This window comes from Tachypleus tridentatus, chromosome 13 (genome assembly GCF_004210375.1).
Source record: "Tachypleus tridentatus isolate NWPU-2018 chromosome 13, ASM421037v1, whole genome shotgun sequence".
NCBI lineage: Eukaryota > Metazoa > Arthropoda > Merostomata > Xiphosura > Limulidae > Tachypleus > Tachypleus tridentatus.
In genome coordinates, this window is record NC_134837.1 from 237,366,084 (window position 1) to 237,389,597 (window position 23,514).

Genomic DNA, 23,514 nt, shown 5'->3' on the forward strand with positions numbered 1-23,514 from the left:
CGACATGTGAATAACCAGTCAACAGCTCAGAATATTCTCCTTGTTGTTTTATCAGCCATTTTAAGCTGTGAAAAGGCTACCACATACTTTTGAACCAAGATTTCAAGGTAAGTTACATCTTTAGTCTGCTCAAAGTTACATACATTTTAGACCTAAATACAGCTCAGTTACTAAGCTTAATTTATATTGGAATTCTATAGTATCAATAGTTTTGTGATCTTTGGTTATTCAGCTGTATATATAAAATTGAAAAAAAATTGTTTGATATCCTCTACATATGAAATTGTAAAAGGGTTAGCAACCTATGTTCAGCAACAACAGAGTTCAAAGGAAGTAACTAGAAGAGATAATTGCTTTACTTCAATATTTATTGTTCTACACTTTAAGAAAAACAAGTTTAAACTTAATTCCAAATAGTAATTATATATACAATAATTGAAATGTGGCTGCATATTATAAAATATTAGTCCAATAAAACAGAGCCAAGATGGGGAAGACTAAAGGTCAGCTTTATATTACTGGATACAATGAGTGCATGTGCACTGCATCAATGCAAGTTATGTAATGTTAGCTAGGCATGACTGGAAGGTCACTATACTAAAATATAACAAGTATGTAGATATATAGCATCATGAAAGTTAAGCTACTTGGACTAAAAATTTGTATTTTTATGTTTTATATAGTCATTCTAGCATGAAAAAAGAATAATTTATATCAATCTATTTTTTTTTTTGTTTAATGATGTCTACAAGATTAGTCAAGATTACCCAACATAAGGTAAAGAAAATAACAAAATATAAAGTGTTACTGAAAACAAACATCTTAAGTATATTAAGGTGGTTTTACAGATTACACAAATAACATTTGAGATTCTTGGGACAAATAGTTATTTTAATCATAACATGAAATCGCTTTGCACACAGACTAGTAACAAAAGAGACTTGATATTTTCACAAACAAATCTTTAGTAAAAAAAAACTTTTTTTGTGTACAAAGAACTTGTAATCTTTACTAAAAGTCTATCAAAATTTTCAGGTTTTATATGTACATTTGAATAATCAAAAAACCCCAAGTTACTATATCAATACCATAGAATTCCACTAGAATTTATCAAGCTCGGTAACTAGGTTGTATTTAGGTATAAAACAAATATGAATCTTTGAGCAGACTAAACACACAATCTACCTGCTTGAAATCTTGGTTTAAAAGTGGTAGTTTTTAACAACTAAAAATGGCTGAGAAAACCACTAGGGGAACATTATAAGCTATTGATTAATTATTCACGTTATATATATTGAGTAAGTCTATATACGAGACTGTTTCCAAAAATGGAATGAGGTGAAGGGGGCCACTGTGTTTGATTCAGTACATAAGCCAAATACATTCTTGTCAAAACTGAACTGACTTTATGAGTGAACTCCTGTGGAGACTAGTATCACCCCTACTGACATCTGAGAAAAACATAAATTGAACACAGTAAGAGGGCCCTCAATTTTGTCCTCTTCTCCAAGAATGGAGGAACTTGCTCAAACACTCAGAAGAAAAAAGCCTCTTTCTGCCACCCTATCAACTGTAAACTAGGGGTAGTAAGAACTCCTGAGGAAACAAAAGAATCCCAATGAATGAACAAATACCTCGAAATGACTTAGTACAAGTCACATAACACTTTAGGACCCTGACAAGACATAACAAATGATCAGGATTGGAATAGTCAAAGGTGAGAAATGGCTGGCAAATTGATTGTGAGAAGGATCTTTCCCCTTCCTTTGTGACCACAGTTTTGTCAAGAAAAGATATATTGGGATAAAGGAAAACAAATTTAGAATAATAGAGAGTCCTATGCATTTCATGTTGCAAACAACTCTGGACTGATAATGTCTACAGGCCAACAATAACAAAAAATATAATTGAAGAGAAGGGTGAAAACAAAGAACATTAAGCTTAGGGAATCAACAAGCCTAACATAAATGAGGATTGAAAAACTTTCCAATATTTAGAATACCCAAAAATAGCAGATAAGGATGCCTTATACAGAGCTACTGAAGAAAACACAAGATATGTCTCGCATATCCAAGTCAGGAAAACATGGCAGATACTTGGATGAAGAGGGTTTAAAATTTCTTTTAATACACCCCTTACAATAAATACTCTATTTCCTTTGAGAAATGATCTTGGCTGGCCTATAGAGAGATATGGTTAAATACAGAGAAACTTTAAAAATTAAACCTTCATATTGGACAAAGGACCACATAACTTCCAAACATGAAGATTGAGTTTCCAAAATGTTGGGTGAAGAATGTCTGATCAAAGTTATCTCACCAGAGACTGCCAATGTGAAAGAAGTATAAGTGAACAATCCTGAAGAAACTGAAGAAGCAAGAGCCATATTAGAGATGGCCAATATGATGCATTCAAGAGAACATGACATGGAATAGAACAAACCATAGTCACAACCCAAATAAATAGCAAAACTGAGAGGAGGGGGGGAGTCATACATTGGTCCAGTATATCCAGATCCCACATTTACAGCAATCAAAATGAAAATGTATACAAATATAAATTTTCATGCAGCCAAGAAAAGTTGGGATTTGCCCATTTTAATTCTTTTTGGGGAGAAGGGAGTTTAAATAAACTCATATTTTTTGGGGATTGGATCAATAACTTGGCCATGGTATTTGTAAAGATACATTCTTGTAGCTCCCAAAGCAGTGATATTAAATTTAAACCAACACCTTTTTTTAAAACATAGAAACTGATATTAAGATAAAATTCAAATCAGATAGTTTAATCATCCATTGTAATGACCACAGATGTTTTAACCAAACACTACATTCATTTGTAAGAAGTATATTTGATAAAACTTGTAAGTTATGTCATCACCTTATAATAAGACTAAGTTTTTTTCTTATTACTACACTTTGAAAGGATGTATAAAAAGCATTTACAATAGAAGCATTAAGGGTTTGCAGAAGTAAAGCATTCTAAAATGTTACCTTCAAGAAATGAAAAACCAAGACAGAGTTTGAAGCCTATGGCTTTGTTACTAGATGTTTTCCAACTAGATATCCATATCTTAAATGCCAGTAAAATGTTTAAGAAAAAATTTACAGATACCCTTTGACGAGCTTGGCTTTGCCTTTGCATGGCTTTCTCAATCAACTCCCCTACAGAATGATCTGGAACTTCATTCTGTGGTGGTTGAGTTGCAGTTGGAGCAGGAATAGGGGTCTGCTCTACTTTTTTTTCTACTTCTTCCTCAGACTTACTTTCTTCCTCACTGCTAGCTGAGGTATCTCCTCCATCATCTGATCCTCCTGTTTAGAAATATTAAAATACACACATTATCACAAAGCAAAAAAAAAAAAATCAAAGCAAACCTAGAAATTAAATTATAAAACATGTTGTAGAATTATTTGTATAGTGAAATTTAAATTTTCAGACACCATCATTACAATCCTTACAGAAGCAAGATGGCTAAAGTCCAATAGAGAGTTTTATTTGGAAAACCTTGTTTTCACATTGCTCACTCCAAGTTGAATGCTAACTGGCACGGAGCTGAGCCTAGAATACCTGACCATAGTCCATGTATGGAACAGGTACAGCAGTGATAGTGTCAGAGCAGACAAATTTACCTGCGATGTTGATGAGCGTGTTCCTACAAATACCAACATGGCATGGTACCCAGTAAAACTGAATAGAAATAGATGTTAAAGAGAAATGGACCAGTCGGTTTTGAATATCAGCAAGAACAGGGGAAGAACTAATATGAAGTGATTCCAGGTCCGGTAGAGAACTAAGCGAGTCAGTATAAATAGTGCAATTTGAGTACTGCTTAGCTTCTAGGTGATCCAGAGTAAGAGAAATAGAGTACAGTTCAGCAGTGAACACAGAAGCCACAGAGGGAATTCTGCGCACAACCACAAACTACCACAAACCATGGCAAAGCCCACAGAGTAATCTGATTTCGAACCATCCATATAAATGGGAATAAAAGGATGGTTAGATAGATGTTCAGCAAATAACAGTGGTTCATGAGACTCTGTGTACAAGCTCTGAACTAGGGAAGTGCAGAAAGCTGCAGTGGAGAACCAAAGTCCTTGATGATGAACAGAGTCCAGAATCTTCAAGGCCAAGGTCCTGGCAGAGCCATAGACCAGTGATCCATAGTCTAGTTTTGATCAACTAAGAGCACAATCTATCTTTAGCACAGAACATCGATCCACTACCCCAATGGTGGAAGAAATGACACAGAGGATGTTCAGTGCTCTTGTATATTTGACCTGTAGCTGCTTGATGTGTGGTATAAAGATCAGTTTACAGTAAAAAATAAACCCCAAGAACTTTGTCTCAGGGATCACTGGTAGCACAATTTCACCGATACAGAATTCAGGATCAGAGTGAATACCCTGTTGGCAGCAAAAATGCATGCAAATGGTTTTAGAGAGCGAAAAGTTAAAACCATGTTAAAATCTGCTGTGGTCCACTTCAGTAAATGATTGAGGGCAGTCTGTAGCTGCTGCTCAATATACCTCATGTTTGACGATTAACATGAGATGTGAAAGTCATTGACATAGAGCCTGTTTGCAAGAGTAAGAGGGAGTTGTTCACTGATGGCATTAGTCTTTATACTGAAAAGTGTGACACTCAAAACACAGCCCTGAGAAACTCCAAGTTTCTGTAGAAAAGAACAGGAAAGTGTCGAACCCATGCAAACTTGGAATCTCCTGTCCATTAAAACATTTTAATAACAATTGGCAAATAACCATGTAACCAATATAAATGGAGGTCTTGCAAAATGCCATACCTCCATGTTGTATCATAAGCCTCCTCAATGTCAATGAATATTGATGCAAGATGCCGTTTGAGACAGACTCTGATTGACGTTTCAAGTCAAATCAGGTGGTTCAAGGTGGAGCACTCTCATTGAAACCCACACTGGGTGGGTGAAAGGAGGTTTTATGAATCGAGGAAACAAACAAGATGAGCATTAAGCATCCTGTCTAAGATCTTACAGAGACAGCTCATCAAACAATTGGACAGAAGTTTGAAGAAATCTTGGCATCCTTCCTAGGCTTAGAGAAAGGTAGGACAATAGCCTGGTACCAGGCATCAGGAAAAACATTCTCCTGCCAGATCCAGTTAAAAACAATCAGAAGAACAGCAAGAGGAGCAGGAGATAGATGGTACAGCATTTCATAGTGTACATCATCAGGTCTGATCGATGTACTGCAAACTGATGAAGGGTCAGTTTGAGTTCAACCAGCATGAAAAGAAACGATTATAGACATAGAGACAATCAGCTCAAAAGGAAAGAGGTGATCGCTCTGCCCAAATCTTGATGGCTAAGAAGATGGAGGATGAAGCAGAAGTGCTAGATTCCTGGTAAAAGCTTTCACCTGGAGTATCAGCAATGCTCCAGGTATCAGCTACTTCCTGGCCATCAGAGAGCAAGATTGAGAGGGAATAGAATTATATTGCCCAATGACCTTTTGAATCTTATTCCATATGACTTTTGAACTAGTGGCAGAAGATATGTTGGTTGTAAACTTAATTGAGGAGTCCTTCTGGCTTTGATGTCTTACCCACTGAGCACATACATGGGTCTGCTGGAAAGCGATGCAATGTGAGAGTGTGGGATACCTATGAAATGCATCCCAGGCCTGTTTCTGAGCCTTCCGTGCTGTGCCATGTGGCAAGCAGATACCACCACAAATGAGGATATCGTGGAAAAAGTGTTGAGATTTGAGGAATACATTGAGCAGCTGCCTGTATAATACAGTCAGTTACTGCTGCCACACAGTTGTCTAATGATGGCTTACAGACAATAGCAGGATCAAGTTCTGCAAGAGCACTGAAAGAGGGCCACTTTGCTTGATCCAGCCTCCACCAGGGCACATGGGTCAGGTGGCACTGACCACAGCCAGTCTCTCTCAAAATTATAGGAAAATTATCACTGCCTCATGGATTACTGTCAACCCTCCACAAAAGTGGGATAATAGTGAAGGGAAGCAAACTGAGATATCAATAGCAGTAAAGAACTGACTAGGTGCATGGAAAATAAGTATTAGAACCACTATTGAAAAGAAAAATGTTGTGATCAGAGAGCATATGCTCTATAGAGCGACCCCTTTCATCAATATCAGCACTTCCCCAGAGGGAATGATGTCCATTAAAGTCCCCCATGATTAAAAAGGGAGACAGCAACTGTTCAATGAGAGCACTAAGGTCTGATTGATCATACGTCTTTCCAGGCAACAGGTAGAAAGAACAAACACTGATGGTACAATCCAAGGAAACTCGGATGGCTACAGCCTTCAAAATGTGTGTTGAGTGGCAAAGACAGAGTAGGCATATGCTGATCAATGAATGGTGCCACCCCTCTGGGTACTCATCCATCACACAGCCTGTCATTTCTGTACAAAGAAAACTGCCAAAAGGTAATTGTATCAACAGGTTTCAGAAGTGTTTCCTGTAAGGAAAGGTATACAGGATGGTAAGAAGCAATCAGTGCTTTGATGTCATCCAGATTAGAACATAAACCTCAACACTTCCATTGTATCAAGGTGGCCACTTTGATTTATGTGTAGGCAAATTTGGTGCAGAGCCCTTCTGTTTATGTCAACTTCTTTTTTGTTTATTGTCTTTATTTGAGGGAGCTCTGTCGATCTCCATGGATCCTGCCCTGGGTCAACTGGGCAGGTCTTTGGTATTGGAAGAGGATTCCAGTGACTGAGGATGTGAACAAATGATCATTTTGCATCTTGGGGTGAGAGAAGACGTACTCAAGGAAATGCCCATACCTGGAACCAAAGGAAGTGGATCTTGGGGTTTGCTGGAATGTATATTAGGGACAGAGGTGGGTGTTGAAGTTGATTCATCAACTTGTTTAACCATGGAGGTCAAAAGACTTTTCATTTGGTTTGAGAATGATTCTTTTGGAAGCAGAGAGATCAATCTGCACTCCCACTGTAGTAGTGGAATGAAGTGGATAGCAACTTCTGAGCGTCAGGATAACTAATGTTATGAATCATTTTCAAACACTGCACCTCTTTCTTCCAACCATTTAGGGCAAAATTAAAAGTATGATGGGTGAGAGCCATTACAATTGATGCAATGAGGACCTGTTTCAAACTCATAAGCATCATGGTCCTTGCCACCACAACGAGCACACATCAAGGAACCATGGCATGATGTCCTCAATTGGCCAAACCGCTGACACTGAAAACATGAGGGTTTGGATTGTGTGCACCTACCTTACAATTAAGATAACCTGCCTTGATGGTGGCAGGTGGATGTGAATGTCAGAATGAGTGCATTGGTCAGCATCATAGTTCCATCTTTGCGAGTGGAAACACACCTCATTGCAGAAACTCCTTGGGTGAAGAAACCAGCGAGAATCTCTGACTCAGGGATGTTCTTCAATTTCCTCTCAACATTAACTCCTTGTGACAAATTTAAAGGAGCATGAGGCAGAATCTCAATAGGTATATCCCCAACTGCTTTTGAACTCAAGAGGAATTCACTGTGTTAAGATGTTGATGTTGCCACCAATATCACCAGAGTGAAGCTCTTTACTAACTTTGAAAAGTCAGCAAATCCCTCTAATCTCTTCTGAATGAAAAAGGGAGACATCTGCCCAAAACATTTGTCTGAAAGAGAATGTAGTATAAGAAAATGAGGTGCAGGTGTTACAGATGTTGAAAATTGCTACTCAGAATCTTCAAAACACTGTCATTTACTTATGGACTGTTTTTTCACTATTTTATTCAAGTTTGTATTTGGAGGATCCATAATAAAAAAGAATATTGTGGTTTCAAAGCATGAATATGAAAAATTGTATTCAATAAGATTCATGAAATGAATCCATTGAAAGTATTACTATTATAACAATTTCTACTTTATTCTGTAGGTTTGGCACATCTGAGCCATTCAAGTAATTATCATATAAAGGAAAGTATTATTATTCTTTCTTTTTCTTTTTTTGTACTCTGCAGGGCTTGAACTTTACATTAATCCTCTCACCTCAGGCATCCTTTACTTTGCATGACACAGTTTTTGTGTCTTATATTTAAAATTTTATTAAACTACTTATTACTTATATCATACGAATTAGTATAACATAAATCTTATATACTATTAAAATATGAATTATTAGCTAGGTTTTAAGTCCTTAATTCCATAAGACAGTATTAAAAACACTCCTGAATTTCACTTAGTATGACACTCTCTCTGGGCATCTTTATTTTATCCACAATCTCTTGAAAAAGTATAAAATTAAACAAATTACTAACTATAAAATTGCCAATGCTTAGACAAACCATAATTTTTATAGCCTTCAATTTTGTTTGGTTACCGAGCTATTAACCAGAAAATCAGAACCCTCTTGCCACACCCACCTGTCACATCCTCTCTTTTAGGATTTGTTAAAACTTTCCTCTTGCATTTAATTATATATTAACCAAGATGAAAAAAAGTCATGGTTTTCATCTATCAAATAGAATATGGTGTGATTTATTCTAAACAGATGAGAGCTAATTTAACTTGAAGTACAAGCTCCATTCCCATCACTAGCCATGATGAATTTGTAATGGCTCATCACAAAGTTAGAAAGTCAACAAAATTGAGAGTTAAGGGAAATTGTCTACATTTTGCATGTTATTAGCCTCATCTTCGATGCCCTATTTAATTTAAAAAACTTAGTACACTGCTACCATTAGTATAAAAAGATTAACTGTTAATGACAATAGAAAGCAATAAAAGAAGATTGGGTAAGTACTTTACTTCTAGTTTCTCATATTCATTATTTATTATAACAAGAGTGACTGAAAAATAGAGATCTTAAGTTAGTTAAGATTAGATTATGCAAAATAATAATAAAAACAATGTTTCATGACACATGCACACAAGTAGCTCATAGTAGCTTGTGAATACATAATTCGATAGCATAACATGAGCTGCATGTTCCTGAAATGATTTACTACTCATAATGGGACAAATATTAGTTAGATACAGTTCAAAGGGCAATAAAACAATAAAATTTAATTATAAATAGATGTATACTATTAAGAACCAAATAGTTACTTGGGATAAACAAATGTGGTTTCATATTACAAAAGAAATCATTCAAGAAAGAAAAATAGGTAATTTAGAGTAAGTTCATATTTTTAGGTTGTTATAAAGTTGGTCAAATTGATTGACCCTGTATTGAATTAGAGTAGAGAAAATAACAGATAAAATATAAAGTTTAAGATTTTTAAGGTAAGTATTTTTAATTTTAACAAAAATTATTTTGCATATGGACTATTCAAAACAAATATTCAATATATTCAGGGACAAATCTATTTCATTAAAAATACTTCACTAGAATATAATTCTTTTGTATGTTGAAAACTTGTAATATTAAATGAAAGACTGATAGATGTTTTGAAGATATATGCATTACATTGAAATTTGGCAGTATTAAATCTATAAAGACTTTAAACTGGCACAAAGAGGTCATATGGTCAGTCAAACAGACTAAATCCATGTTGAGAGCTAAAATTGGTCCTCTCAATTAAATTTATGTTTATCACACCTTTTGTCCAACTCTATTAACCACTTGTATATCCATGTCATCACAACTCTTAAGAAATCCAAAATATTACACTGTATTATTTTTCATTAGTTTACTATTTAGCACATCAAGGCAAGAAATATATAAAATTATTAACTTAACATACATTAGAAATCTTAATTAAATGTTTTTAAAAATCTGCATATTACGGTTAAATACTCCTAGTGCTGCTAATAATTTAATAGTAATGCAATACTTATAATTCATGGATTGATTAAAATATAACTTTGACATAATACTGGATTTAACTTTGAACCAATTTATCCTCAGGTCAGTGTTTAAAATCTACACTATCACAAATCCTGGACAAAATGCAAGATCTTACATTATGTGCATCTGTAACCAGTAGTAGTATACTATCAGATCTCTCCCAAGCATATTCGTCTTGGTTGGCAACTCATCACATGATCAAATTATGCATTGAAAAGAAGAATGCTAGTTCATCTCAAAAACGTTAACAAAATGGCAAAGAAAATTAATTTTAAAAAGAATTCAAATGCTAACTGAAAGTTTAAAATAATAAATGTAAACATTTTGTAATCATTAATTAACTAAACACCACAGTGCTAAAAATTCTCAAGTGGAGTACTAGACAAGAAAAATATGTCGTCCTGCATAAAAAGGAAGAAACCCATTGCAAACACTAAAACAAATGGAAGAGCTGTGAGCTAAACTAGAGAACCAAAACAGACCTTGCTGAAGCTTATTTTATGATTTTTCTTGAATGTATTTAGGATTTTAATTTCAAAAGTGTGGTTTACACTGAAGGATCTTGCTGACCATTTTCTGCATCTTTTAAAGGAAAATTATTTCCATTATTTTATACTTTTTGGCATTTCACTGAAAGATTGTATTAACCAAATGCTATTTTTGAGGAGAAAGGATAAATGGTTGATTGATTGATTGATTTAGTGTTTTATGGCACAAAGCAGCTAGGCTATCTGTGCCAAACGTCCGGTAAAATGGCAAAAATAAACGAAATGTAGTAAAATACAGAAAAAGAAATGAAGGTAAAACAAAACATCATAGAAAAAGCATAAAACCAATGTTGACACCCAGTCTAAATTTTAAGAGAGAAAGCAGAGTAAGAGAAGTTGTAAAGGACTTTCTCTAGCAAAATGGTAATGATCATAACCTGCCAGGATGACTAACAAGTACAAGAACCACCGTCAGTCACCTGAAATTGGCCTTTCCAGTCCTGGTTCCGGATTATGTGTTATTACGGGCATTATCAAAAAGTAAACTAATTAAAAGACACATAGCAAAATTGTAATAATCATTAGCCAAATGCCTAGTAAAAAGGTAAAAGTAAAGTAAATGTAATAAAATTCGTAAAAGGAAACAAAGGTAAAAACAAAACAGCAATTAAAGACAGAAAATGGCATAAAACCAATGTTGACATCCAGTCTACAAAGTTGTAAAAGACTTCCTGTAGCAAAACGGTAATGATCATAACCCACCAGGAAGACTAACAGGCAAGTACAAGAACCATCGTCAGTCACCAGTCAGTCCTGGTTCCGGGTGATGTGTCATTATGGCCAGTACCAAAAGGTAAAGTAATAAAAGTATTAAACGACATGCAGCCAAATTGTAATAACAACTCGCCAGGACGACTAACGGGAAGTTCAAACAGCAGCGTTAGTCACCTGAAGTTGGCCTTTCCAGTCCTGGTGTCAAGTTATTTAATGTTCTGGCCATTTTCCAATTTCAAATTGAACTAGAGAGATTGAGACTTTGAAAAGGGAACCACAATTAAAAATGTGTAATGAATAAATATCAAACACTTAAATGAGATTAAAAAGATTAATGGCCATTAAAAAACTAAAAACTTTATCAAGGTGGACAGTGTCACCATCACCAATAACACTGTCCAAAGTTACAGACAAACCCTGGGACAAAACATGTTGAAAATAGTGCCGTCATTGAGAGTCGTAACGATGGCAAAAAGGTAAAATGTGGCTTACAGTGATTTGAGTGTTACACAAACTACACAATGGTGCAACAGTTCCAGATAAAAGAAAACGATGAGTTAAAAAACTGTGACCAATGCGTAGTCTAGTTAAAACAACATCCTCCTTCTGAACCTTACGGAAGCTAGACGGTCAAAGCCCAATATAGGGTTTTATTTGAAAAAGCTTGTTGTCTCGTTGCTCATTCCAAGTGGACTGCCAGCTGGTACGGAGCCGAGCCTTGAATACAGGACCATAGTCTATGTACAGAATAGGCACAGTGGTGATAGTGCCAGAGCAGATAGATTTAGCTGCTGTGTGTGCAAGCTTGTTCCTGCGAATACCAACGTGGCCTGGTATCCAGAAAAACTGAATAGAAGAAGATGTTAATGAGAAATGGGCTAGTCGGTTTTGAATATCAGTGAGAACAAGGTGTGAGCCAACGTGAAGCAATTCCAGGGCCAGTAGAGAACAAAGCGAGTCAGTATAAATGGTGCAGTTGGAGTATTGCTCAGCTTCAATATGATCCAGGGCAAGAGATATGGCATACAGTTCAGCAGTGAACACAGAAGCTGTAGAGGGGATTTTGCGCACAACCACCAAACCGCAACAAACCATGGAAGAGCCCACAGAATTACCTGATTTGGAACCATCTGTATAAATTGGAATGGAATGATTGTTCGAAAGAAGTTCAGTAAATAAAAGACGGTACTTCCAATCGGGAGTATCTGCCCTTTTCAGACGACTGAAAGAAAGGTCACATTTGGAGGCTGTAATAAGTTATGGTGGGATGGGCTGACCAGTGGATTCTACAATGTTATCCAAGGACAGACCCAATTCATCCAATTGTGCCTGAATGCGAAGGCTAAAAGGAGCAATGGCAGATGGTCTGTTCTGAAAAAGTATGACCCACTGAGAAAGGAAAACACATCCCCAAGTGGGATGCTTTGGTAAGGAACGAAGTTTCAAAGAATATAGTAAAGACAGTTGCAAACGGCAAAGGTGCAGAGAAGGTTCATGTGATTCTACGAATAAGCTTTGAACTGGTGAGGTGAGGAAAGTTCCAGTGCAGAGTTGAAGTCCTTGATGATGAATGGGGTTCAGCATCTTTAAGGCCAAGGGTCTGGCAGAGCCATAGACCATTGATCCATAGTCGAGTTTTGATCGAATAAGAGCACGATATATCTTTGACATAGAACATCAATCCGCCCCCCAAATGGTGGTAGAAAGGACACAGAGAATGTTCAGTGCTCTTGTGCATTTGGGCCGTAGCTACTTTCAGTGTGGTATAAAGGTCAGCTTACGGTCAAAGATAAGCCCCAAGAACTTGGTCTCAGGGACCACTGGCAGCAAAACTTCACTGATACAGAGTTCAGGATCAGGATGAATACCCCGTTGGCAGCAAAAGTGCATGCAAACAGTTTTAGAGAGAGAAAAATTAAAGCCATTCGCCACAGTCCACTTCAGTATACGATTGAGGGCAGTTTGTAGTTGCCACCCAATATATCTCATGTTCAACGACTGACACGAGACGTGAAATTCATCGACATAGAGCCCATTTGCAACAGTGAGAGGGAGTTGTTCAGTGATAGCATTTATGTTTATACTGAAAAGTGTGACACTCAAAACACAGTCCTGAAGGACCCCAAGCTTCTGTACAAAAGAATGGGAAAGTGTCGAACCCACACGAACTTGAAATCTCCAGTCCATTAAAAAAATTTTAATAAACATGGGTAAATGGCCACGTAACCCATATATATAAAGGTCTCGCAAAATGCCATACCACCATGTTGTGTCAAAAGCCTTCTCAATGTCAAAGAATATTGATGTAGGATTTGAGAAAGGCTTCTCTGATTGATGTTTCAAGTCTAATTAGGTGGTCCGTTGTGGTGGATGCTGTCATCGGAACCCACACTGGGTGGGCGAGAGGAGGTTGTTTGATTCAAGGAAACAAACAAGACAAGCATTAACCATCCTCTCTAAGGTCTTACAGAGACAGCACGTCAAAGCAACTGGACGGTAGTTTGAAGGAATCTTGGGATCTTTCCCAGGCTTAGAGAAAGGTAAGATAATAGCCTGATGCTAGGCATCAGGAAAAACATTCTCCTGCCAGATCTGGTTAAGACAATTAGAAGAACATCAAGAGAAGCAGGAGAGAGATAGTGCAGTATGTCATAGTGTACATCATCAGGCCCAACAGATGTATTGCCAGACCAATGAAATACCATGTTTCAGTTCCACCAGCGTAAAGGGACAATTATAGTCAAAGAGACAGTCAGTTCGAAAGGAAAGAGGTGAATGCTCTGCCTGAGTCTTGATGTCCAAGAAGGTGGAGGAACAAGCAAAAGTGCTAGATACCCAGGAAAAGCTTTCACCTTGAGTATTGGCAATGCTCCAGACATCAGCTACCTCTTGGCCAGAGAGTAAGATCGAGAGGAGGACAGAATTGTAGTGACCACTGACCTTTCAAATCCTGTTCCATACGGCCTTAGAACTGGTGGTAGAAGATATGCTAGTTGTGAACTTAATCCAAGATTCCTTCTGGCTTTGACGTCTCACCCACCTAGCACGTGCACAGGCCCGTTGGAAAGCGATGCAGTTCGAAAGTGTGGGATATCTACGGAAAGTATCCCAGGCCCGTTTTTGAGCCTTCCATGCCAAGCGACAAGCAGGATTCCACCATGGACGAGGATATCGTGGAAAATGTTTAGAGGTTTTAGGAATACACTGAGCAGCTGCTTGTATAATACAGTCAGTTACCGCTGCCACACAGTCATCTATTGATGGCTGATTCATGATGGCAGGATCAAGTTCTGTGAGAGCAGTGAAAGTAGATCAGTCTGCCTGATCCAGCGTCCACCAGGTAAAGTGGCATCGTCCACGGCCAGTCTCTCTCAAAGGTAGAGGAAAATGATCACTGCCTAGTGGATTATTGTCAACCCTTCATGAAAAAATGGGAGAATAAAGAAGGGGAGCAAACTGAGAGATCAATAGTGGTAAAGGACTAACTATGTGCATGAAAAGATTGTGATCAGAGCATACGCTCTACAGAGCGACCCCTCCTATCAATAACAGCACTTCCCGACAGAGGACGATGTCCATTAAAGTCCCCCAGGTTTAGAAAGGAAGAGGGTAACTGTTCAACAAGAGCATCAAGGTCTGATTAATTATATGTCTCTCCAGGGGACAGGTAGAGAGAACAAACAGTGATGGTATGACCCAAGGAAACACGGATGGCTACGGCCTCCATGGGTGTGTTGAGTGACAAAGACAGGGTGGGCACATGCTGATCAACCAATATTGCCACCCCTCCATGTACTCATCCATCACACAGCCTGTCATTTCTGTACAGAGAAAACTGCCAAATGGTGACTGTATCAGCAGGTTTTAGAAATGTTTCTTGTAAGGAAAGACATACAGGATAGTAAGAAGCAATCAGTGTTTTGATACCATCCAGATTAGAACGTACACCTCGACAGTTCCGTTGTATCAAGGTGACCATTTTTAATGACGGGTGGGTGAAGTGGCTGAAGAACCCTTTTGTTTATGACCACGTCTTTTTCCTTACTGTCCTCAGTCAGAAGAGGTCTATCAACCTCCATGGATCCTGCCCTGGTTCGACTGGGCAGGTCTTTGTTATTGGAAGGGGATTCCAGTGACTGAGGACATGAACGAATGATTGTTTTGCATCTTGGAGTGGGAGAAAAAGATGTATCAGAAGAAATGTCTGTATTTGAAACCGAAGGATGTGGAACTTGAGGTGTGTTGGAATGTATGGGAGGAACAGAGATGGGTGTGGAAGTCGATTCAACCTTTTTAACCATGGAGGCCAAAAGGATTTTCATTTGTTTAGAAAACGATTATCTTGGAGGCACAGAGAGATCTGTCTGCACTTCCACTGTAGTTGTGGAATGAAGTGCAGCAGCATATGTCCAAGATGGAGTGAAAGACAGCAATTTGCAAGCCTCAGGATAACTGATGTTACGAGTCGTTTTCAAACGCTGCACCTTTTTCCTCCAACCATTTTGGGCAAGAACAAAAGTAGGAAGGGTGAGAACCATTGCAGTTGACACAATGTGGGTCTGTGTCATACTCATAGGCATCGTGGTCCTTGCCACCACAACGAGCACATGTCAGGGAACTGCGACATAACATCTTTGAGTAGCCAAACCTCTGACATTGGAAACATCGGAGAGGGTTTGGAATGTACGGCCGTACCCTGCAAATTAGATAACCTGCCTTGATGGTGGCAGGTGCACATGGTAATGTAAATGTCAAAACGAGGTTATTTGTCGGCAGTGTAACTCCATCTTTGTGAATGGAGATGCGCCTGACTGCAGAAACTCCTTGAGTGGAGAGACCAGCGAGAATCTCTGACTCGGGGACATTCTTCAAACCCCTCTCAACAATAGCTCCTCATGATGAATTCAAGGTAGCATGAGGGGTAACCTCAATAGGTATATCCCCAATTGCCTTTGAATTCAAGAGTTCACTGTGTTGGGTTGTGGATGTTTCAACCAATATGTCTCCAGATTGAAGCTTCTTTACTGACTTTGGAGAGCCTGCAAGTCCCTCCAGTCCCTTCTGAATAAAAAAGGGGGACATTTGTCCTAAAGATTTTTCTGAAAGAGAGTGTAATATAAGAAAATGAGGTACGTGTGTTACAGATGTTGAAGATTGCTGCTCAGTCTTCAAGACGTGGTCATTTACCTATTGCCTGTTTTTTCACTATTTTATTTAAATTTTTAAAAGAGGATCCATAGGAAAAAAGGAAAAAAATCACTGACCCCACCCATCATGGAGCCCTAAGAGGGGACGCACTACAATGTCATGCAAGGACATTGCAGCAACGCCAGGGTTTCGTGAGCACTATACCCAAACACCAGCATCAGACACAATGTCCACAACACTTGTTGAAAACATCCAACACTGGTACTTGGTTGACTCTAGCCCAAGTGGACCAGCTGATTGACCCAAGGGAGCTACCTATAGGCTGCCCGTCTACAGGAATTCAAAGCCAAAGTGGTGTGTTTGGGTTGGACCCCTCAACCACCAGGATCCTCTCCTCCCCTTCACGGGTCGTCACGCATGGCAAACACGTGGGTGGATGTTTAGATCCCAAAGGAGGTAAACTGAAAGAACAGAACCTTCCCTGGAAGGTCCCCTCACCATGTACAGGAATCCACATCGAGGGGGGATAAATGGTAGTTTTTGTGAAATGTTTCTCATCAAACTGGATTAACATAAATGAGTCACAACATAACATATTTGACAAGAGATTCGTCTTTTTTGCCCTAATTAAAGCCACCATTTTTGTGCAATGATGTCCCTAGTATGCTCTCATGTGTTTAATGTGTGCAGTATCATGACAAATAATCCATTTGTTCTGATCATCATGCATAAAGTCTTTGTCAACAAGTTTCAATCATGATGTGCATAATGAATTATATTACTGTTAAAGGGTTACATTGTTCATGTTGCATGAATCTACAAGGAGTTATGATATCCCTTGGTCAGTGCATATTATATATATATATTTTTGCATTTTACTGATTTTGTAATATTAAAATTAGTAGCTTAAGGACAAGTCTGAAGTAAAGACAAAGGAAAAGTGCAACACTTTTGTACTGCAATATAGTATTACTTGAAATTAGTAGAGATTCTATTAATTGCACTTTTCACATAAAGTGGTCAAGAAGATTGATATTGTTCTAGATACACTTTTTATTTGTCATTCTCTTAATGTAATATCTGGTCTGCCCATGGCAGTGATAAAACTGTAATGTTGTACATTATAAAAAATGCCAACAGCAGCATCCTTCAATGGAAAGGCAAGTGATAACTCAAGGTTTTTATAATTTACACTACTTACTACATACCTTCATGTTCATGCTCTCCTATTTTAAAATCACTGTCATCAGAACTGTCATCTAGATCCCCAAAATCTAGCATCTGTAAGTGTTTTTCCACAGGTTTAACTCTTCTTTTTCCTGGATCACGTTCCACTGTAAGATTAAAATTATAGCTAAGCACAAATAAAAAATACAAAACTTAAACAGAATTACATATAAAATGTAATAGGGTAAAAAACCCAATAAAAAACATTAAATTTGATCAGCTCTTTCAAAAAGAGTACATGTTGCAGTTACACAAGGTATACAAAACTGTCTTTTTCTAAAATTTAATTTTTTTTTTTTATCAGTTTCGATTTGGAGAAAAATTTTACAAATACAATTTTTGAAGTTTGATGGTGATAAGCAGAAGCTGATAACAAATTAATATTTCTTAATTTAGATGAGAAACTATCAAAGAACTGTACTTCAAGAACTTTACTCTTCATTTATTTATACAAATTTTAGGTTTAGAAGATTGTCACATTGTACCATGTTTTAGTTAAAACTCAAACAATGTACCTATGCACCTGTAGATCTCATCTTTAAATGTAAAGATATTTGCCACTGGAATGGATAGAGAGAAGGGCTGAATTTAAAAGTTTCATTTTTTGTAAAATGGTGATTAGTGTAAGGAATAGGTTGCCACTGGGTAGAAACTGACACCTCACATGATTTAAGGGGAATCATTGTGTTTCTGAAAAATAAAGGCTGCACTCAATATTTTCATTTACCTACTTTTTCTCAGTGGTGTATGTGAAAGACAGCCTTGAAGAACCAAATGGAACTTGTTCTTGTATTATGACAACGATAAATGGTTTTGTAAAATTTTAGAGTAAACGTTGATATACTCTCTCTTTACTCAAAATGTGCTAATATATTAAGAATAAAGAACAAAAACTGATGTTTCTGGCATAATTAAAGGTAAAAATATTAATTGTCATTTAAAGCTGATTAGCTTTGGTATCACAAATGTCATCATCAGAGCTAATATTAGCACTTAACATAGAAGATGGGACTTAATTTGTTACACTCTTTGTTAATGTCAATGAAATTGAAAATGACTTACAGCTTTAGAGAAAGTAGAGGTGAGTAGGTTACCATGAGAATTTATAGAATAATCACTTTCAATAATAGCAACTGAAGTATTAACTATAACAACTAAACAATTTAATGTTTGTCCCTATTTTATAATAAATGTGTGAGAAAAATAATTGCTTAACTGGTACAATTGTAATTCAAATTATCTGGTGTGTTGATAGTCTTGGTAATTTTAAACTTAAATGGCTATCCTTATTTTGATGTTCCCATGAAACAGCTTCTAACAATAACTGTCACATATCAACACACAAATAATTTTACACTTAAAATTTTTCTTTGTTGTAATGTTATACTTTAGGAACAACCCCCATTCTTCTGTTACAAAAATTAAACAATCAAATAGATTTCCTAAATCAAACTCAAAATCATTTTCTGTAGAACAAGCCTGCATTAAGCTTCCAAAGCTTAAACCTATTCGAGCTGGTAATTCCATCCTTTTCTTTCTATTACTCATACAGATCACCTATATGAATACAACTGGAACACTACTCAAGCTCTTAATAGTTTTAAGCAAGCACTTCAGCCAGTCTTTTCAACGTATTCTAAACTGTAGATATAAGCTCAAACTAAGCTTCACCTCATAGCTGGTATTATTTAAACTGGATATAACTGTATTAGCCTACCTAAAATGTACCAAGACCAAAGCTACACAGACTATGTACTGTAAAGAAGGACATGCAAACTTCATACCTGGTTACAATAATCTTATTCTTCAAGTCTAAACTGCTATCAGCAGAAATAAGAACTGTTTTTCCCTTTTTTTCCATTGCTAAATTACTCAAATGATTTTAGCATTTTATCAGTAATTACATATCTTCCCCTCCATTCTTCCATAACACAAATGCTTTATGTTAAGAAGTTTTTTATTTTCATAGTTTAAAAGTATAATTTTATTCTTCATAAAATTAAAACTTATGCCTCATTGACTTATTCTCAAAGAATGATAAGGTCTATCCATCATTTTAGTATCACAGGCAAATTGTACTATTCTAGAAGCTATTAAAGTTACTGACATAAGTACATAACATTTTCTAAGGGACCTCCAGTCTCACATTCTCAAATCAGCAGAATGCCTATTTAGAATAACTCTACTTTTCACTATGAAGTTTTTATCTTAAAATTTCCACAAACATCTCATGCACCAAGTTAATTTTTTTTTAAATAGACCATATGAAATGCTTGCTGAAATCAAGATAAATGTCCTCACATATGACAGAAAAAACTATCAAAATTTTTCAGAAACCTGGAACGACAAGTCTTTTTGAAAATAATGCTGGTAATGGTAGGCACATTTCCAATGATGTTCTTATTGACTTAACAAACCAAACTAACTGGTCAATACATTACTAACCATTTCTTTTCAAAGATAAGGAATTTCAATAAATAAAATTTACAATCAACTCTTTGTTAATCATCTTCAAAGCCTTAAAGTAAATTCTCATAAGGGTTGAAATGTTCTTTATCAAACAATTTGTCAAAAGTTTCTAAAAACAACTGCTTCTGTCACAACAAGGATACAACAAAACTTCTTCCCACCTCTAAAAACATTGGCATGTTTGAGAATCCCTTTAGCATCAATAAAGAATTTGTATCACTTTAGCCACATTTTGTTGTTAAACAAGCATCTTGCAAATTCTATTAATGGATTCTGTAGTTAACATAAGCAGAAACTCCTAAAGTCAAATACATAATTTGAGCTTAGGTTTATATAAAGAAAATTTCAAAGTGTCATAATACATTTCTATTCAGATTAACCACTCACTCTTGCAGTTTCTGGAAGTCAGCACTGTAGAATCAGGACACAACTCAAGACATACTTTAAACAAAACTAGTACAATATAATAATTACTAGCATCTGCAGTCTTATATGATTACTCTCCTAATCATACCTTGCTCAGTAATAAGAACATAGACCAAAATAAATTTTTCACATACCAAGTCAAAGAACAACTCCCCCCAAAAAAACAAAACAACAACTAGTAAGCATTTAACTTTTCTATCCAAAGAAACAAAAACAGGCTAAACAATTTTCCAAAATTTAAAATAATTTATAAAAATAAACTTATTCTTATTGCCACAACTGGTTTATCAATGTGTATTTCTTCCAGTTTTAACAACTTCAACACATTATCAATTGAAAATATTGATAAGCAATCCTTTTCCTTATTATTTAACCTTAAATATTTTTCACTTTCTCACTCTACAGTTTCCTTTGAAGTGTTTTAGTTATGTATTTACTTTACTAAACTGCATTTAAATGTCTACTACTAATGGACTAACACAACACACACAATGTTCAGCAGATTTGTAAAACATATTGCATTATAATGTGCTTTCAAACATATTCACAAAATAATTATCACTTGAAGAATAAGATGTTATGCAGTTCTAAAACTTTTACTGAAGATCACAAAATTAATAAGAATACAGAGTAAGTACAGTAAAACTAAGCCCTATATTAATAATTAGCACTCAGAATATAATAACAAAGATTGTAAAAAACCATTTGGTCAATGAAAATAGCTTGTCTCCCTACCACAACAGACAAACATTATATTAGTATAAAACTAAAACTACACAAGTTTTTGAATGAGGTATTTTATCATGAAAAACATCTTATGTATACATGGACTTAACAGTCAGATGAGATACACCTACAGTTCAAGTATAACTGTCCCTAAATCATCAGTAAATATGAGTGAAAAGTTTAGTTCAATGAGCTTTATTCACATTTATTTTACTATATAGCAGTTGTATCTATATTTCTTAAAAGCCTAAACATATTACAGACTTCTTCTAAACCTTTATATGCATCCAAACACCAACTTCAATTGGACTTGTTAACTGATATATTTTTAAGCACCACCTCACTTAAATAATAGGTTTCTTTTATATGCATTCCATAAGTATCTTTTAACTCAACATTTTCATTTGTCAGCAACATGATTTCCCTGTTAAAAATGGATAAACAGGATCAAATGGATCAAAGTAAACAAAGTTTACCTTCAATAACCTTTTTTTTTTTTTTAGTTAAACTCTTCTCTCTGGTAATATCTTATCTTAAACTTAATGGTACAAGAATCAGGTTATAAATAATTGGCAAGAACACTTTTGAACATAATAGTCACAGTGTTTGATATTTGCACTTTTACATTTTAAAGATAAAGAATCTTGTACCTTTAAGTTTAAGATAAGATATTACCAAATAAATTCCACAGCCTCAACAAAATATCGTTTCTTCCAAAATTAAACAAAGCAACAAAACCATCCCAACAATATCATGAATACAAGAGTTCACATATACGAACCAAGTGTCCACTAGCATCCGTTTCTCACTCTACAATAATCAGTTTATTCACTTTATTGTGGTCTTTCATAATTTTAGAATTACCCGTTCTATTCCTCAATTTTAAAATTATTTTTCATACTTAATTAACAATTATTATTATTAATATGCTCAACGTAAAACCTAATCCTACAGTAAAGCGAGTCCAAGATGAAATTAAAATTGAAACTCGACACAACTCGATAAGTTAGTTATTCATCTAAAATAAAATGTTTCATGTACTTTACAAACTTAACACGAACTTCATGATGAAGTTTAGCAAACAGCTGCGTCAATATAATTTATTATGCATTCTCATTTCTACTCAAAAGAACAAAAATTCGTAAATTTTAATTATAATTATACTCAGCTCTTGCCACTGATACGCCAGCCTTTACATCAGACTAGTAACTCAATCACTGTCGGTAACTAAGCAAAGGTTACTTTATCAATGTATGATAAACTAGTCCTACGTGCACTAGAACGTTAAAATTAATCTTAAGTTATAAAATTAAAGGACAATTCTAACATAGTTACTTTTATTTTATATATATATAATTTTGTAGGCCCAAGTCTTTCACACACTCTTCTTACACTTACGGATATAAACTTTAATTAAATAAAATGAAATAACGAAGTAGTACTTAGGCCTAACAAGCAACGTAACTTCCCATAGATTCAACCGCACTTTTTTTTTTTTTTAATTGTTTCACCACTGCTTTCCCGATTTGTTCATTTGACATGCTCGAAAAGCCTCGGTTCCATACTTCCGCGAAGTATGAATTATTTCATTTCCGTTTATCGAACCTGTAAAGCACTTACCCATTGCTCTATAAATAAAACCAGCTCCTGGAACTTCTGCGCTATTATTGGCCATCGCTAAAACAACAAATAATTGAGTATACTTTCACTTAAAATTATACTCACTCCGACCCTGAATTGTATTACTCAACAAATAAATCTGAATTTTATATTCATGTAGTGCTGCCCTCTATGAGCCGTTAACGTAAAAAGAAGTTTCAATTTTAAATATACAAATAATATTCGACTCCGGAAACAATATCAAGTTAGAGAAAACTACCACATTAACAGGTTTATTTCTTCTTACTTACATTTAACGTTCATCGAATATAACGCTTATAGTACAAAATCAATCGACGAAAATGCTCTCTTTTTTCTTCATAATGTTAGAAGATTTTAATTTTTTTTCTATTGTTTTGTTTTGTTGCTAATACTCATTGAAATTACATAAACACACGTTACTGTTGTATGCGTATATTTAACTACATATATATTATATATAAGACTGTTGCATATGAAATATCGGATTTTTAAAGCAAAATGTGAAACAAGTACATCTTTTATTTTTTAATTAAAATAATTGACTTTTAGTTTGCAAATGTTTTATTCCTTTAAAAATATCAAAATCTTTAAAAATAAAAATGATAATCTTTATGGGGAAGATCTGGTGAATATGGTGGAAGAGGTAAAGTTTAATATTGAAGTTCGTTTAGTTTTTGAATAGTAACACTTAAGACATGAGGTAGAGTATAGTCGTGAAGAGGTATGGACCTACTACAATTAATTGTTACTGGAGATTTTCGTGACAACTTTTGATGTATAATTTCAAGTTCA

The 23,514-nt window shown here is 35.6% G+C and overlaps 1 protein-coding gene across 9 annotated transcripts in view; it reads right to left on the reverse strand.

Annotated features, from left to right (window-relative positions):
- The window catches only part of LOC143237396 (PHD finger protein 14), a 90,113-nt gene extending 67,253 nt beyond the window's left edge, over positions 1–22,860 (reverse strand). For 4 of the 9 annotated variants that reach the window (XM_076476609.1, XM_076476608.1, XM_076476615.1 and 1 more), the window contains exons 1-3: positions 22,702–22,860; positions 17,442–17,567; positions 3,115–3,314 (exon numbers count right to left, since the gene is read on the reverse strand). In XM_076476609.1, coding sequence (XP_076332724.1) covers positions 3,115–3,314; positions 17,442–17,567; positions 22,702–22,756 — 381 coding nt within the window. In that variant the 5' untranslated portion in view covers positions 22,757–22,860. Of the gene's footprint in view, positions 1–3,114; positions 3,315–17,441; positions 17,568–21,862; positions 22,278–22,416; positions 22,635–22,701 lie in introns of those variants that run through there. The other 5 variants (XM_076476613.1, XM_076476611.1, XM_076476612.1 and 2 more) reach the window with 3 other exon arrangements.
- Between the last annotated feature and the right edge of the window lie 654 nt (positions 22,861–23,514).